Below are 15680 nucleotides of genomic sequence, written 5' to 3'. Positions count from 1 at the left end.
TGTGGACATGAAAATGGGTGAGCAGGTAAATGTGAATGAATTACATACTCATCTAACATAAGCAAAAACTCAATAAAAATGATCAAAAATGAATAAAAAGAAACAGTAGCAAAAATGTGTCATGCAGAAATATGGAGATAAATATGAGAAATGAAAATTACTGCAGTCGATTGTTTTCAAGCAGCTTAACTGGAGCATGGGTGGGCCAGAGCAGAAAATCTGTGACTTTTGTTATATATATTCTTGCACTATTTGTACCATTTTAATAAAAAGAAAAACGAAAATTATGAGCCAATAACAAAGTAAGTATCCTTCTTTAGACAAATAGTATTAAAATATGTTTTTTTAATATAAATAACAAAGAAAAGATTTTCCTGTATCTTGAATTCAGAGATTTTCAACCCTTATGCAGAATAGCAAGGAGTAAATCTATAAGGTGAAAATATTTATAATTGTGATTTATTAAAATTGTGATTTCATCTTTGAGAGAATGTACTCTCAAAATGAGATAGAATTCATGACAGCACAATATTTGAAATCAATGGAAACACCACTTCATGGTTTTACTAATGACTGAATTCATTCTAATAATACAAAAGATTGATTTAAAAATTTAATATATTTTATAAAAATTAAGTTCAATATTAAGCTCAATACTTAATATGAAATTCTTTGATTGTTTTCAAATAATGACTAGGCATTTAGTACCTTCCATTCTCATTTTAAAGTTGTTTTATCCCCTGAGAGAATGAACAATTTAAATGGGAATAACTTTCTTAAAATGTAGCCCTTGGGGAACTAGCTTCATATTATTAAATATATATAACTATGTAGTAATGCTCTATTGTCGATTCAATAAATAAAACCAATACTTATCCATGGAAGATTTCTCAATAAAATGGAGCACTTTTATGTGAGTACAACCAATACACAATCATTAATGAAGGATACGCTGTGGTGCCAAAATGAGAATATGAACTGGGTACAGAGTATTGGCTGATAAATACATGAAACATTTACTGTAGGCTTTTTTATCTCTCATGTATTCTTTGATATTTGTAAAACCACAATGTATAGAGTTATTTGTGAATGTCAAGTTCTTTTATTCCTAATAGAAAGCCTGACATACGTATCCTATGTCTAGGGATTTACTGATGGAGACCTATTAAAAATTCAGTTTGGAGGTGCAAACGTCTCTGGATTTCAGATAGTGGACTATGATGACTCCCTGGTATCCAAATTTATAGAAAGATGGTCAACACTGGAAGAAAAAGAATACCCGGGAGCACACACGACTACAATTAAGGTATATATCTATCTACCAATATGTGCATCTACAGCTGTGCCTGTATATCTATATCTGTATCTATCTGTAGCTAACTGCTGTCAAGTAGCCAACACGTTCTCTGGAATAGTCTAGGAAGAAGATAAAAATCTTAATTTGTTTTAGTGACTAAAAAAATTAAATGCTTCATGCAATCAAACAAGGAATCTTTGACTACTGAGTGCAGTGCACTGTTCTGATATGTGCAATGCCCAAATGCATCTTTTGTTCTCCCGTGGGTTTGGACTTGACTTGTTTATTCAGCACATTTTATTATGTATATACCTACATACATATATTTACCTCAAATATTAAATGTTTCTGCTGTTGATAGGAAGATTTTTTCCCCCATTTGTTGGTCACCCCATTGAGAACAGAGATAAGAGTAAATCAAAGAGTGAGTGGAATGAAATGACCACATTCTTATGAAACCACACTTATGAAAAATAAGGGCAAGAGTTGCAAGACATTTCAAATGCATAGTGATTTTGTTTGTTTATGTGCATGTTATTAAGCAGATCGTGTATGAATCAGTCAGGGACAGTGTTATTTCAGTTGCTCTACTCTTTTTACATTAGGGAGAGGTTTTGTCCTTGTTGTTTTCTGCACCTAATGGAGAAAAAAAAAAGATACAGATTTTTGGCTTTAAATCTGTAGGATTAAAAGCATTGAATTCTCTGCTTTTTGGCTATACGAATGGATTCTGTTAATTTGAAGTTAAATTCAGGAAAGCATCTCATAGAATGTGAAAGAATAACCCAGAGTTCATTTTTTCCTCAATACTAGGTGACTTCTTGTTTGGTGATCTTGACTGATAGTCAGTCTGTACACAGCTTATAGCGGTCCTGTGGGACTTGGAGGTACATTGACGTAGCAAGGCTCATGAGAAAACAAATGGACACCTAGTCCTTTCATTGGTGTCAGGGTGTCTCCACCTGTGCTCTCCTTCTGTGGAACTGCGGGCTTCTATCCGTTCCAACACGGCGCCTTCTAAGCTCTCTGATGAAGATTGCATATGGCATTCATCCCCAAATAGAACCGACTTGCTCCTTTTGAATACTCTGTTAGTCATCATGTTCCTACCACTGCTGTCTGCTGTGAGAAGGATGAGCGCAAAATGGGATGACTGTTTTCTCCGGGAAGTCATCTCATTATTGAAGTGCATGGGTCGTGTATCTAAATGCAAGACAGATTTGGGGTGTGAGAGATCTTTAGCAATGCATTCTGTTAACATTTTCATCAAAACCTAGCTCCAGATTTCGAGCTGAGAGCTTGCTCCCTTCCTGCAGTAGCATTTCCCTCCATAGTGTTTTTCTTTCCTCTACTTCTGCCAAGTTTCAGAGAGCTCGTGATGGCCCTTTGGTGCAAGGTGCTGCAAAGAGCATATAGGGTGATAAGTTAAAAAAAAATGTAAGCTCTGATTCAGTGTTTGACCCTAGTTAGAGATTAAACAAATTTACAAAGACAGCACAGCTTTGGAAACACAGGCATCAATAGGAGACATATTTTACATGGCCTTTGACTCTTGATAAAAATTGAATCTGGGTGGAGAAAAAGGCTTTGCGTAGTCTATCTCAACACAGAAGTATTGCTCAGTTACTGGAGGACCAGGAACTTAATTAAAAAAGAAAAGAAAAAAAAGGAAAAGAAAAGAAAAGAAAAATAAAAGAAAAGAAAAGACTCTCATCTGTGATAATCTCCAGTCGAATGGAGGAGACTCACATGTCAGTTAGCAAATATAACAGAGAATGATGCACATAAAACATGCCACTCCCTGCAAATGGTTAGGACGGTGTGGAGGAAGGGATGTTAAGGAGGGCATTCTGGAGGTGGGGGGGGGGTCTTAGTAGGGCTTTGCACATGGTTCAGCAGGGAGAAATATGGGGAGGGTGCTGGGAAAATAGCCTGTACACAGACTCAAAGTGATACAAGGGCATGACAGAGTCAGGAAACTACTTTTCTTCTTCTTCTTTTTTTTTTTTTGTTTTGTTTTGTTTCGTTTGTTTTGTTTCCTCTGTAAAATTTAAAATATATGGATTGGGGGGGAGATGGACATTTTGTTTGACTTGCCAATATAAGGGTCTTCAACTGTCAACAGATGTAAAAGATAAGAATTACAGGACAGGGCTTTCATGGTTTTTCTGCATCCGTAGGCAGAAGAAAGGAAGAAAAATTACTTGAGGGACAACATAGTATTTTCTGATATAAAAAAGTAGCATATTTATATATATATGATCTGTTTAAGGAAGGAAAGCAAGAATATTTCCTAATGAGATTTCTTTCTATGTTGTCTTTGGGTCATTGACTGTACCTGGTACATTGCCTGGTAATTTAAATCACGTTTTATTAAAATCACCACAATAAAAACTTACATTATAGGCATAAAAACCTGTAAAAATGAAATTCATAAAACTCTCTCCATGGTTCGGCTTTGGATATAATATAAATTATTTCAAATTGTGGAAGTACTAAATAAATGAATGATTTAAAGTTTCAGTCTCCAAAAGTTAATGAAGCTTCCATAGTTTCTTAATAAAAATCATTCTTATTCAATAATTACAAGTGAAAGATAAATGTTTCCATATTTCACCTTTTAAAAACCACAAAATATAAATTGCTGATGTTATTTTTTTTCATGCTTGTACTCTGTACAAAAAAATAACTCTATAGTCATGGTACGGAGATTTTTTTTAAGATTATTTATTTATTTATTCATGAGAGACACAAAGAGAGAGGCAGAGACCCAGGCAGAGGGAGAAGCAGGCTCCACGCAGGGAACCCGATGTGGGACTCGATCCCAGGTCTCCAGGATCACGCCCTGGGCCCAAGGCAGGCGCTCAACTGCCAAGTCACCCAGGCATCCCGGTACTGAGATTTTAAGTCTGACTCACAGATTGCTAATTTCAGGCAAGGTTCAATCATTCATTCATTTATTTTTCAATCCATTTGTCCATTCAGTACATATTCATCAAGTTTTTGCTCTGCATGCTGGCGCTGTTCTAGGTGTCAGAGAAATGACAAAGGTCTAGTCTCCAGGGAATTTATAAGTCTTCAGACTAGAAACCAGCAATCGCCTTGTAGCAAGGATGGAAATTGTCTTATTGACATCTTAGAATTGATGTATTCTAAACTAAACTTCTGATTTCCCCCATCTCTTCCTTCTTTTTTTTCTTTTTTTTTCTCTCTTCCTTCTTTAGCCCCTGCAAACTACACCTTCAAAGGTCTTTCTACCTCAGTTGATGCCAACTCCATGTTATCAGGTGTTACTTTGACCAAACACTTCTAAATGGCTTTGACTCCTCTCTTTTCCCCAGAGCCCACAGCCAGTCCATCAGGAAATCCTGTCAGCTCTGCTATACTGCTTCCCTGTCTTCTGCTACCACCCTAAATCCAACCACCATCGTCTCTCTGCCAGGATTATTGCAATTGTCTCCTAAACTGATTTCCCTGCTTCCATACTTGCCTTCTTTCTTCCGTGTCTGTGGCCCCTTTAAAACATAAACTAGATTATGTCACTGTTCTGCTCTGAGCTCTCCAATGGCCCTCTGTTTCATGTGACATGGGAGCCGAAGTTATCTCTTTGGCCTCTGAGGCCCTAAATACTCTGTCACCCAGTCACATGTGACTCACCTCTTGACACGCTCCCCCTTGCTTATTTGGCTTCAGCTACATAAACCTCTTTGGTGTTTCTTAAGCACAGAAGAAACCTTTCCACTTTAGGGTCTTCATGCTGGCCATTTCAGCTTCTGGACTATTCTCCCCTTAAATATCTGCATGACTAAGCCTATGTCACCCTTTAGATCTTTGTTCAAATGCCATCTTCTCAAGGAAGACTAGACCTTTGTCATTTCTTTGACACCTAGTCCTGGGATTGAATCCCAGGGAAGCCTGACGTGGGACTCGATCCCAGGACCCTGGGATCACAACCTGAGCTGAAGGCAGATGCTCAACCACTAAGCCACCTAGGTGCCCCTGAACGGAGGTCTTTTGAGGGAATTCTGGGACATACTTCTTTAGAAATATATGTGATCCAGATTTTGTGTGCCTTGTAGATTGACTAAGGAATTTTCTTGTCCTATTCTGAGAGCATTAAGGAACCACCAGACAAGAGCGATTATCCTGGTTTTGATCCAGGAGGATTACTGGCTACCCTCTTCTTCAACATTGTCTGCTGATTAGACTGCAGGGTGTGCCCCTGATAGCAGATGAGCTTTTAGGAAGATATCACAAACAATCCAGGCAACCAGTCATAGTTGTCTGAACCGTGGTGATGGCACCAGGATGGAGGGCAGTCAATGGGTTTGTGACCAATGGCAATTCTCTGAGATTTCTTTATTCATAAAAGAAATAATTATTGCAGAAATCATAACCATTCATTTATTATATAGTAAATAAATTCAGTTGAAAGATATTTGTGGATTAAAAACAAGACTCCAAAAGGCAGTCTCCATCATGTGTATCTTCCTGACCCCAACCTCCTACAGTGGTTTACACACAGTACACACATAATAGGTATTTGTTGATATATAAAAATATAAATAAACCCTTTGAAAATACCAAATCACTGAGAAAGAAAAAAAAAGTAATTATCATTGCTATGAAATTTGGTTAAAATTTCTGCTCTAACATTTGTTAGGTCCTTTTCTTCAGCCCTGGCAGAAAAAGCGTGTTGTTTTGCTCGATGACGTGTAGAATGACTTTCATCATCAGACCTGAACCATCATGGCACCCAGACCTAAAAGTGATAATTAAAGTGACCACTTTACCTTCCTTCAAAAAAAGTGTCAAAAGAGGCAGATAATAAAGATGATTTGCCACTATCTCAAAAATAATTTACAAACGTCTCTATTTTTAGATAGATTTTCAGTGTTTTCGGTGTCTTCAGCAACTTGCAAGATTATCATTATCCATTCTACCCTTCACATCGACAATTTGAACCTTAGTTCAACTTCTGTGTCTGCGATGTTCTACTGTTCTGCCGATGTTAAGGAATGCAACAATAATACGTGACTGACACCTCGGTGGCGCTTTAAGTAATAGTTTTCCCACCAGAGTCTCATTTCGATCAGGAAACGACTTAAAGCACAAGACCCAAACTTTCTTAATTGCTGTCCTAAGAGAGTTAGTAGTAGGCCTGTCTAAAAATAGCATAATCTTTTTCAGTTCACTAATTAGCGCCATGCATTATATAGTTCCCTGGTGGCTTAATAGAATTAATTCTGCTTCTTGAACATTTTAACTGACCATAGGCACTGCTGACACATTGGCATCCCCTAATCCTAATATTAAGTATTTTGCCACACAACAACCTAGAGTTTTGAAATGTTTAGTTTCTTATGTTCTATGGTTTAGAATTATGTAAATGGCTGAAATAAGCCCATAAATTAAATTTTTGATACTGGTAAAATTTTTATAAAAGGTAATTGAAAAAATAATATATTGTGTTATTTAAATGGATATTATAGCACCAAAAGTAAAAAGACATTCCTACTATTTGTGATAATAAATGCAGGGGTATCTGGGTTCGTCTCATTTCCACACTTTCTTTATTTGTAAAAGGAATACGTTTAGATGGTATGTAAGATTTCTCCCAAGTCTCAAATGCCATGATTATGTGAAATGCTAATTTAGGCATTTAAGAAAACATACACTAATAGTTCTAATTTTTGCTGAATCTGTGACATCTTAAATGGTTCCTGTCTCTCAAAAATTGTAGTGACCTACAGGCACTCATCTCTGAACTCCAGATATCGAAGTTAAATCCTAAAATGTCTTGGAATGTATTTGTTTATTTTTCCTGGATTATAAAAGATAAAGAATTTTCACTCTGGTAGAAGAGTCCTCGGAAGTGGGGAGTCGGGAGGAATTTATGCAACCAACAAAATAAAAGATCTGCCTCTAAGAAACTCTCTACCTACGGATGAGTGAATCAAAGCCAGATAATGTTTTGATTTGAGGTTCTTTTTTTCCATCCGGATGAATCTAATTAGTTTTATCTGAAAATGTGAGTGCTTAAGTGAATCCAAAGCTTCAGAACATTAAAGTCTTGGTCCTTAAGCAAGACTTCAAACAGAGTCTGTAGCCAGCCTTAATAATTTAGGTAAAATATGTAGTTTTTAAAGTATTCCTTTCACATAAAGAGTCTTTCTTCACAGTGGATTAAAAATTATTTTTATTACTCATGAAGGATGTTCATTTTGGTTTCTTGCCAATGGAACTGTTTTTTTTTTTTTCACCCTTGGAAATGTGATATGGCCGGTGTGCTTACTAACAAGTTGATTTTTAAAATTTTGTAATTAAGATTTAACATTTTTAGAGCAGTTTAAGGTTCACAGGGACATTGAGCAAAAAGTACCAAGAATTCCCATATCCCTCTGCCCCCACACCTGCACAGCCTCCTCCAATATCCGCCTCACTCACCAGAGTGATTGGTTTGTTAGAACTGATGAACATACATTGACGTCATAATTACCCAAAGTCCGTAGTTTACACTATGGTGCACTCTTAGTGTATGTTCTGTGGTTTGGGGCAGATGAATAATAACACACTTCTGTCATTATAATTTCATAGTGAGTATTTTCACTGCTCTAAAAATCCTCCATTCCCTGCGTATTATTCATCTTTCCTCTCACTCCCAGCAATACTGATCTTTTTTACTGTCTCTGTAGTTTTTTCTTTTCCAGGATGTTATGTAGTTGGAATCATACAGTAAGTAGCATTTTTAGATTGGCTCTCTTTCACTTAGTAATACACATTCAAGTTTCCTCTATGTCTTTTCGTGGTTTGGTAGCTCACTCATTTTTAGCAGTGGTAATAAATATCCCATTATCTGGATGTACTATACCCTTGCTGAGGGACATCCTGGTTGCTTCCATGTTTCAGCAATTAGCAATAAAGCTGCCATGAGTATCTGTGCTCTGGTTTTGGAGTGGACATGATTTCTACTCCTTTGGGAAAAAACCAAGTAGTAGAATTGCTGGATCATATGGTGAGAGTATGTTTAGTTTTGTGAGAAACTGCCAAATTGTCTCCCAAAGTGGCTGTACCATTTGCATTCTCACTAGCAGTGAATGAGAGTTCCTGTTGCTCCACTGATGTTGAGTTTCTGTGAAGATATTGTGACTTTGTGCAGAGAAGTTTCAAAGGGCACATATTCAACAAGCTCTAAGCAGCCACGCGGCTTCTCATTTCCTGTAACTGTACTCATTTGATGTGGTATTTGCCGAAAAGGAGACCCACTGTCCCAGTGTGCCCAGTACTGAGGAGTTTCCTGGGACTGGAGACTTCCTGCTTAAAATGGAAATAGTACCTGGCAAACCAGAATGGCTGATTACCATCATTGCCCCAGAAACACAGGGGTCTGGATTCAAACTACACCTTAATTTTTTGTGACTCTGGGCAAAATGTAGCTTGTTAACTTGTAATCTTCATCTATAAAACTGGAACAAAAATATTCATTGCATAGAATTTTTTTAAAAAGACTTATGAGGAAACCACCAGCTCAAGTTTGGCATGTAGAGAACTAGGTCAACATAAATTCTTTTTTCTTCACCAGCTTTTCCAATTCTACTATGACATAGAAGAGGCATTGCTTTTCTTATTTCATTGGTAAGGTTCCTTGCTCACAGCAATTGAGCAGTAAATGATAAAATCAGGGCTTGGGCCCTGTCTTCTGATGATATGTTCAATGCTTTCTAAAGTGGATACAATTCAATTTCAAGTATCAAGGAAAATTTGGAAAGTGGCCATTCCTAGTAAGTTTTTAGCACTTTTATAATATCTAAAGTCTGGTCCTTTTTCTTTGGATGTTTTCTACTTTAGCACAGTGCAGATAACATATGTTTAGGAATAGGTACTGTCATAATAATGACCCATAAAATGTTACATTATTGCCTATTTATCCTTTTTATATGTTCATTAAATTCTAAGTGTACATAGAACTTCTTTTCATTCCCCCCCCCTTTTTTTTGGCTCTCAGAATACTGTTTCCTGGTTCCAGTGATTACAGGAACATATTATTGAATTAATGTCTGATGACTGTTGGGCATAACAAACATGTTTAAAATGCATATTTCATTTTGTTTTAGAAAAATGTCTCAATAAATATACATTTAAAATGGAATAAAAAATGCTTTTGGAAAATGGACCATAAAAATATTTTCCCAGATTTCTTCTTAAAGTGTGGATATGATGTGATTGTGATACAGCACTGCAAAACATAATGCACCCCCCCCCCCCCGCCGAATTATAAATTTCCAGCTCAGCTGAGGGATTTCACAGAACATAAACATCGGGGCAGAGATGATGCATTTGTTTTCAAAGAAGGAGATAGTTACATTGCCATCATGTTCCCTTCAAATTAATTTACATCCAGTTTAGTGAATGGAAAAATAAAACTGAAACATCCAACTCTCCAATCAAAAATATGAATATATTTGTTTAGAAAACTAAATGAGCCACATGTGTAGAACATAAACAAAGAAGAACTCTGGATACAGTGTCTGCTTATTTTCTCTCAGTCCAGAATTGTGTTTCTATGATTGTGACTTTTAATTTAAAACAATAATAGGCTGGAGACTTGATTAAATTTGAACATTTGAAACATTTGAAAAAGGTTGAAAGGATTTTTCTTCCTAGTGTGCTCATGCTCCGCATAATTGTAACATGCTGCATGGACCTCAGTGCTTTTTAGTTCATTCAACCTAATCTTATTTTTTAATGTAGTTCGCCAACATTTATAGACCTCTAAAACATTTAGCAGATGGCTTTATAGATTTCTCATAGTAATGTAGTAATGTGAGCGGCTGACTCAATGAAGATTTTGGCTTTTAACTATTACCATGACTTTTTTTTTAATGTGCATTGCAGTACTTCTTTTTTTTAATATCCAATTTATTCAATTTAGGCTCTGTTTCCTATTCAATGACCTAGACTTTATTTTCAAAATTACGTTGGCATAATTACTAGATAAGAAAGCAAATCAATCAATTTTTTTTTTCTCTTAGGAGAATAGAAACAAACATCCGTGTATGGCAGATAAATCCTGATGTCTTATCTTATTTCTCCAGATCTTTTCTTAAGTAGATAGGATTTAAATAATGTCTTGATTACCATAATATAGTTTTTCTTAAAAAACAGTACAGGAGTATTCTAGAATACTTGGAAAAAATATAATCATGTATGCTTCCTCCCTATCTTTAGAACCATTTTTGTCTATTTTTCTTTCTCCTATCTGTTCAAAGGATATTACTATTTTTTTTTACCACTGATTAATCAATAAAGAGGGTGTTTTTTAATTTAGTTGTAATAATGTTTTTCACTAATTTTATAATTGACTATTCATATTGTTATATAACCTTTATTGGTATCACTTTTTAATGGCATTATACTTTCTTAAAGCAGAAAGTATTGATTTTAAACATTCCTCTCACTTTCAGAAATGTGGGTTGTTTTTAAACATGGATGGATTTGTCACATACTATATTTTGCTAATTTCTCTCATGTACAGTTTGGAGAAAAAGGTTACAGATTTTTTGGAAAAAAATGGTGATGGGTTTTATTTAGATGTGTCTCATTGAGATATCTGTGAGAGACTCAAATGAAACCATCTGGGGTACAATCTAAATATGTAGTGGACCCACATACAAGCCTGCAATTCCATTGCTTAAGTGGTATCACATGAGACAGTAAGAAAACCTAGAGGTAAATATGAATATTTTATTACAGTTTACAGCACTCAGTGCACACGACCTCAAAATCATTTTCTCTTTTTCTTATTCCTACCAATCTTCCCATCAAATCTGACTCATTCATATGGTCAAATGAAAGTGATTCAACTAAACTAATATAAGCAAAGATTAAATGATGATAAGCTCACACTGCTGTTTTAGTATTAGAAAAATGGAGGCTTACAAAATTTCTGGATGCATGGAGGGGATGATTCATACTACATAAACTATCTTTCATTTGCCTTACTGTAAGATCTCTCTATTAAAAGGATAAATCTGACATCTATCTACCATCAGACTGATTTGTAACAGTATGATAGGCATATTGCAATGATCTGTTCATACATCTTTTCATTAGACTGGAAGAGAACGTGACTTGTGTTGTAAAGATAGGGTCCATATCGAGGTGTCTGGCTTCCCTGCCTGCATTCTTTCTTTCCTTCCTAAGTCTTTTCAACGTGTCTGGCCCTGCCCTGAGCTCTGAGAATTCAGGGGCGACAGATGAGTTTTCTACTTTCCTAGGGTGAATATTCCAGTAGGGAAGAGAGATGAAATAGAGAAATAAAGAATGAGTGAACAAGATAATCAGATGCTCGTAGAGACTATGAAGAAAATAAATAAGGTCATGTGAAGGGGAGTCACTGGGACCATGCTGGGCAGGAAGGACATCATTGCGGAAGTAATGTTTGAGCACATACATGTAATTTAAAGCCATGAACTGAGTGAGACCACTTAGAGCAAGGAAAGTTGATGTGGAATGACAAGCTTAGTAAATTCTTATATTTTCTAATGAAGGAAACAGGGAAAAAAAAAGAAGTGAGTATTGGAAGGATATGTAAACCTAAGAAGCAGTTATTGTAGCTGTCATCTATCTATCATCTATCTATCTATCTATCTATCTATCTATCTATCTATCTATCTTCTATCATCATATCTATCTATATCTATTATCTATCTATCTATCATCTATCTATCATCTATATCTATCTATCTATCCATCTATTATCTATCTATCATCTATCTATCTATCTATCTATCTATCTATCTATCTATCTATCATCTATCTATCTATATCTATTATCTATCTATCTATCTATCATCTATCATCTATATCTATCTATCTATCCATCTATCTATTATCTATCTATTTATCTATCATCTATCTATCATCTGCCATCATCATCTATCTCTATTTGTGGCAGGAGATATCACAACATTTGAAGTGCTAAAGATGACCCAGTAGAGAGAGAATAAAAGCTGATGCAGAATACTGAGGGCATAATTGTAGATGAAATGTCCTTAGAAAGATTCAAGGGACTGCATTGGTGCACTGTTGGAGTGTCTGTCTCCATGTAGCAGCTTGGCCACCTCATGTGTCATCAACTCAGGAAGGAAACAGAGAGAATGTGATCTTGGCAGCTTCATGGTTGAAAGATGAAGGATGTCTGTCTGGAGGCTTCTATTTTTTTGGTAACACGTAGGCAAGATATTCAGCAGGAACTCAGAGAAAGAGGAATGTGCAGAGCTGTAGGTATTTGAGGACAGAAGAAAAGAGAAGGTATAAAATAGTCATTTTTGAGAGTGGAAGAACTAAGTTACTAAAGAAAGGAGAGGATGATTTGGAAAAACTAAGCACCCATTTTGGATTTGTGGTTAAGAATTTTAGGGTGTCATAAAATCAGTATGATATTGCATTTTTTGTGCAGCGTCACTGAACTTTTGTTGCCCAGAGATTGAAAACTACTCAAGAACAGAAATTTCCTCAGTATTCATTAGAGTTTTTATGTAAAACTTTTTTTTTGTAAAAATGTGATTTATCATTAACAGTAGCAACATGATACATTTGGTAGATGGGAGTATATATACATGCATGTAATAATGCCTATCCAGCCACTGACAATGCTTTGTACTCTTAGACAATCTTTTATTCTGTTTGGCCCCCAGCTCCTGTAATAATCCTACTGCTGTCCCACTGGGATTTGAATACCATAAGTTTGGTACCAATGTTATTTTATCACAGACTGTCCAAGTATGAAGGGAGCATAGAAATTATGAAATTTGGACACCTGGGTGGCTCAGTGGTTGAGCCTTTGGCTCAAGGCATGATCCTGGAAGTCCCAGGATCAAGTCCCACGTCAGGGTCGCCTCATGGAGCCTGCTTCTCCTTCTTCCTGTGTCTCTGCCTCTCCCTGTGTCTCTCATGAATAAATAAATAAAATCTTAAAAAAAAGAAATTATGAAATTTGATGGTTCTTCTTCTTGATTACCATAACCACCTAGGGGATCTTTAAAAACAAACATTTCAAAGACTATTGCAGATCTATGTGAGCATCACTGAAGTAGAATTAGAGACTTCAACTAATCAATATTCTTTCCCTATTGCCAAATGAATACCTCGTTAGCAGAGGAAGGTTTATTTGTAAATTTGATAATTTCCTAGATCCCCAGATCAGGCCATAAAGTGATGCTCTACCAAGAAATTGGTTCGAAAAGAAAATATACAATTATTATGAAAGGTCTCACCCAAAATAGCTAAGATACAAACGTAATAGGAAATACTTCTTGTCAAGAGGATGCTCCACAGTCCCAATATTCTGTACCCCCCACCCCCTCAGATTCTTCGACTTCTAGATGTAGGAATTGTGTCACAATTCTTGGACTGTGATATGGTGTTGTATGGTGGCCAGCTGCAGCCCAGATGGCCAGTGTGCGGTCAGTCTCTGGATTTTTTCCTATTCTTATGAAACGTGTGTGATGCTTTTCAGTATACTTCTGCTCTGACCTATGACGCCGTTCAAGTGATGACTGAAGCTTTCCGCAACCTACGGAAGCAGAGAATTGAGATCTCCCGGAGGGGGAATGCAGGAGATTGCCTCGCAAACCCGGCAGTCCCCTGGGGACAAGGCGTAGAAATAGAAAGGGCCCTCAAACAGGTTAGTCACTCCAAATGGTTGTGAATTTACTTCACAGTGGACACTATTTTTTTTTCCCCTCTAAGTTCATCTCCTTGCTATGTTTAATGTAAAGTGAATATTATTTCCTAGTTGCACAGAGGTAGGTTGGAGCATGAAAAGAAATCTTATGCATGTAGTTTTCTTAACTTGAGCTCAGTGAGAGTAATCTGTACAGTTTGTATCTTTGGTTCGAGAAAATTGATAACTGTGCTACTTTCCCAATTCCTCGTCAGGTTCAGGTTGAAGGTCTCTCAGGAAATATAAAATTTGACCAGAACGGGAAAAGGATAAACTATACAATTAACATCATGGAACTCAAAACTAATGGGCCCCGGAAGGTAAATCATTAGTGATCTAAAGGCAGTTTTCTCTGTGCGAGGAGGTGAGTTAGCTAACCCATCACCTCTTCTTCCAGAGAGTCCTGGAAATGTATGTTCACATAGGTCGAGCTTAACTACTTCAAGAAACAGATGTATTTTTAATTATTTTTTTCTAAATCTAACCCATTCATTTCTGGTAAGTAATACGGAAATGTAATCTTTAAACAACTGTGTATAGAACTGTTTTTTGTTTTGTTTTGTTTTGATTGAGGTATAAGAAGTTTAATGATAAGAAAAGGAACTATCACCGACAGTTTATGGTTCAGAAGACAAAACATAGCTGGTGCACATAGGCATTAATATTTTAATTCGACACGTTTCTTTTACCCGTTATGGATAAAATTCCATTGCTTGGATTTCGTTTCTATTTCTGCATGCTCACTACCAAACAAATTTCCCTGGGAAAATATGAGAAGTGAACATGAAGAGACAAGCAAGCCGTTTTTAAGAATTGCTACTGTTTCATTGTTTTTATAATCCCTCTTTCTGGTAGAGTCACAAAAATAGAAGATACATCTTTGTTAAGAAGAAACTTAGTTAATGTAGATATAATTTTTGACTCATGCATGAGTTTGAAGTTTTTCAGTGCTTGGCTAATAGAAAGATCATTTTTCCATGTGCCTATCTTCTGTGACCTTTTTCAGATTGGATACTGGAGTGAAGTGGACAAAATGGTTGTTACCCTTACTGAGCTCCCTTCTGGAAACGATACTTCCGGGCTTGAGAATAAGACTGTTGTTGTCACTACAATTTTGGTAATAAGCTATGGATGCCTATGCTTTACTGCAGTTTTTCTTACAAAAAATATCTGCCATCTGGCATTGCTATTTTGTATTTTAGGATAATAACTAATGTAGTGCTGCTTTTGCACTGTTTAATCATGTATAGCATATTTACTCCATCAAAAGGACTACACAGGCATTAGCTAAAGCGTCCAAAATATTTCCTATCCTCTTCAATACTGAAACTTAGCTTGACAGATAATTCATGCACTGGTGCGTCCGCAAGTGTGAACAACTGGGGAAGAGTCTGGAGCGTTCCTTGTATTTCCTCACTTGCTTTACCTTTCACTTCCCATGCAATTCTGGTATCTTTGCATGTATTAATAATGTTGGCAATATCTCTTTCTTTATAAGATGAACTCCTTAAAGATAAGGATGATTTTCCTTCTTTTTAACCCCAAATCTCAACACAGATGTTGGCACATAGCCAGCTCTGAATGAATGAGACAAAATTGAACTGAATCTTGACCATGTAGGCTCTGGAGAGATGGAAGGTAGGTGTAGATCGTTGT

The 15680-nt window shown here is 36.3% G+C and overlaps 1 protein-coding gene across 3 annotated transcripts in view; it reads left to right on the top strand.

Annotated features, from left to right (window-relative positions):
* GRIA2 (glutamate ionotropic receptor AMPA type subunit 2) overlaps positions 1-15680 on the top strand; it is a 153045-nt gene that overhangs the window by 96475 nt on the left and 40890 nt on the right. For all 3 annotated transcript variants that reach the window (XM_055336198.1, XM_055336197.1, XM_055336200.1), the window contains exons 6-9: positions 1145-1306; positions 13818-13985; positions 14240-14344; positions 15031-15141. In XM_055336198.1, the coding sequence (XP_055192173.1) occupies positions 1145-1306; positions 13818-13985; positions 14240-14344; positions 15031-15141 (546 nt within the window). The remainder of the gene's footprint in view (positions 1-1144; positions 1307-13817; positions 13986-14239; positions 14345-15030; positions 15142-15680) is intronic.

The sequence above is a fragment of the Nyctereutes procyonoides genome, unplaced genomic scaffold (genome assembly GCF_905146905.1).
Source record: "Nyctereutes procyonoides isolate TBG_1078 unplaced genomic scaffold, NYPRO_anot_genome, whole genome shotgun sequence".
NCBI classification, from domain to species: Eukaryota; Metazoa; Chordata; class Mammalia; order Carnivora; family Canidae; genus Nyctereutes; species Nyctereutes procyonoides.
The sequence above is the reverse complement of the archived record's forward strand: the minus strand, read 5'-3'. Positions and strand labels throughout refer to the sequence as shown.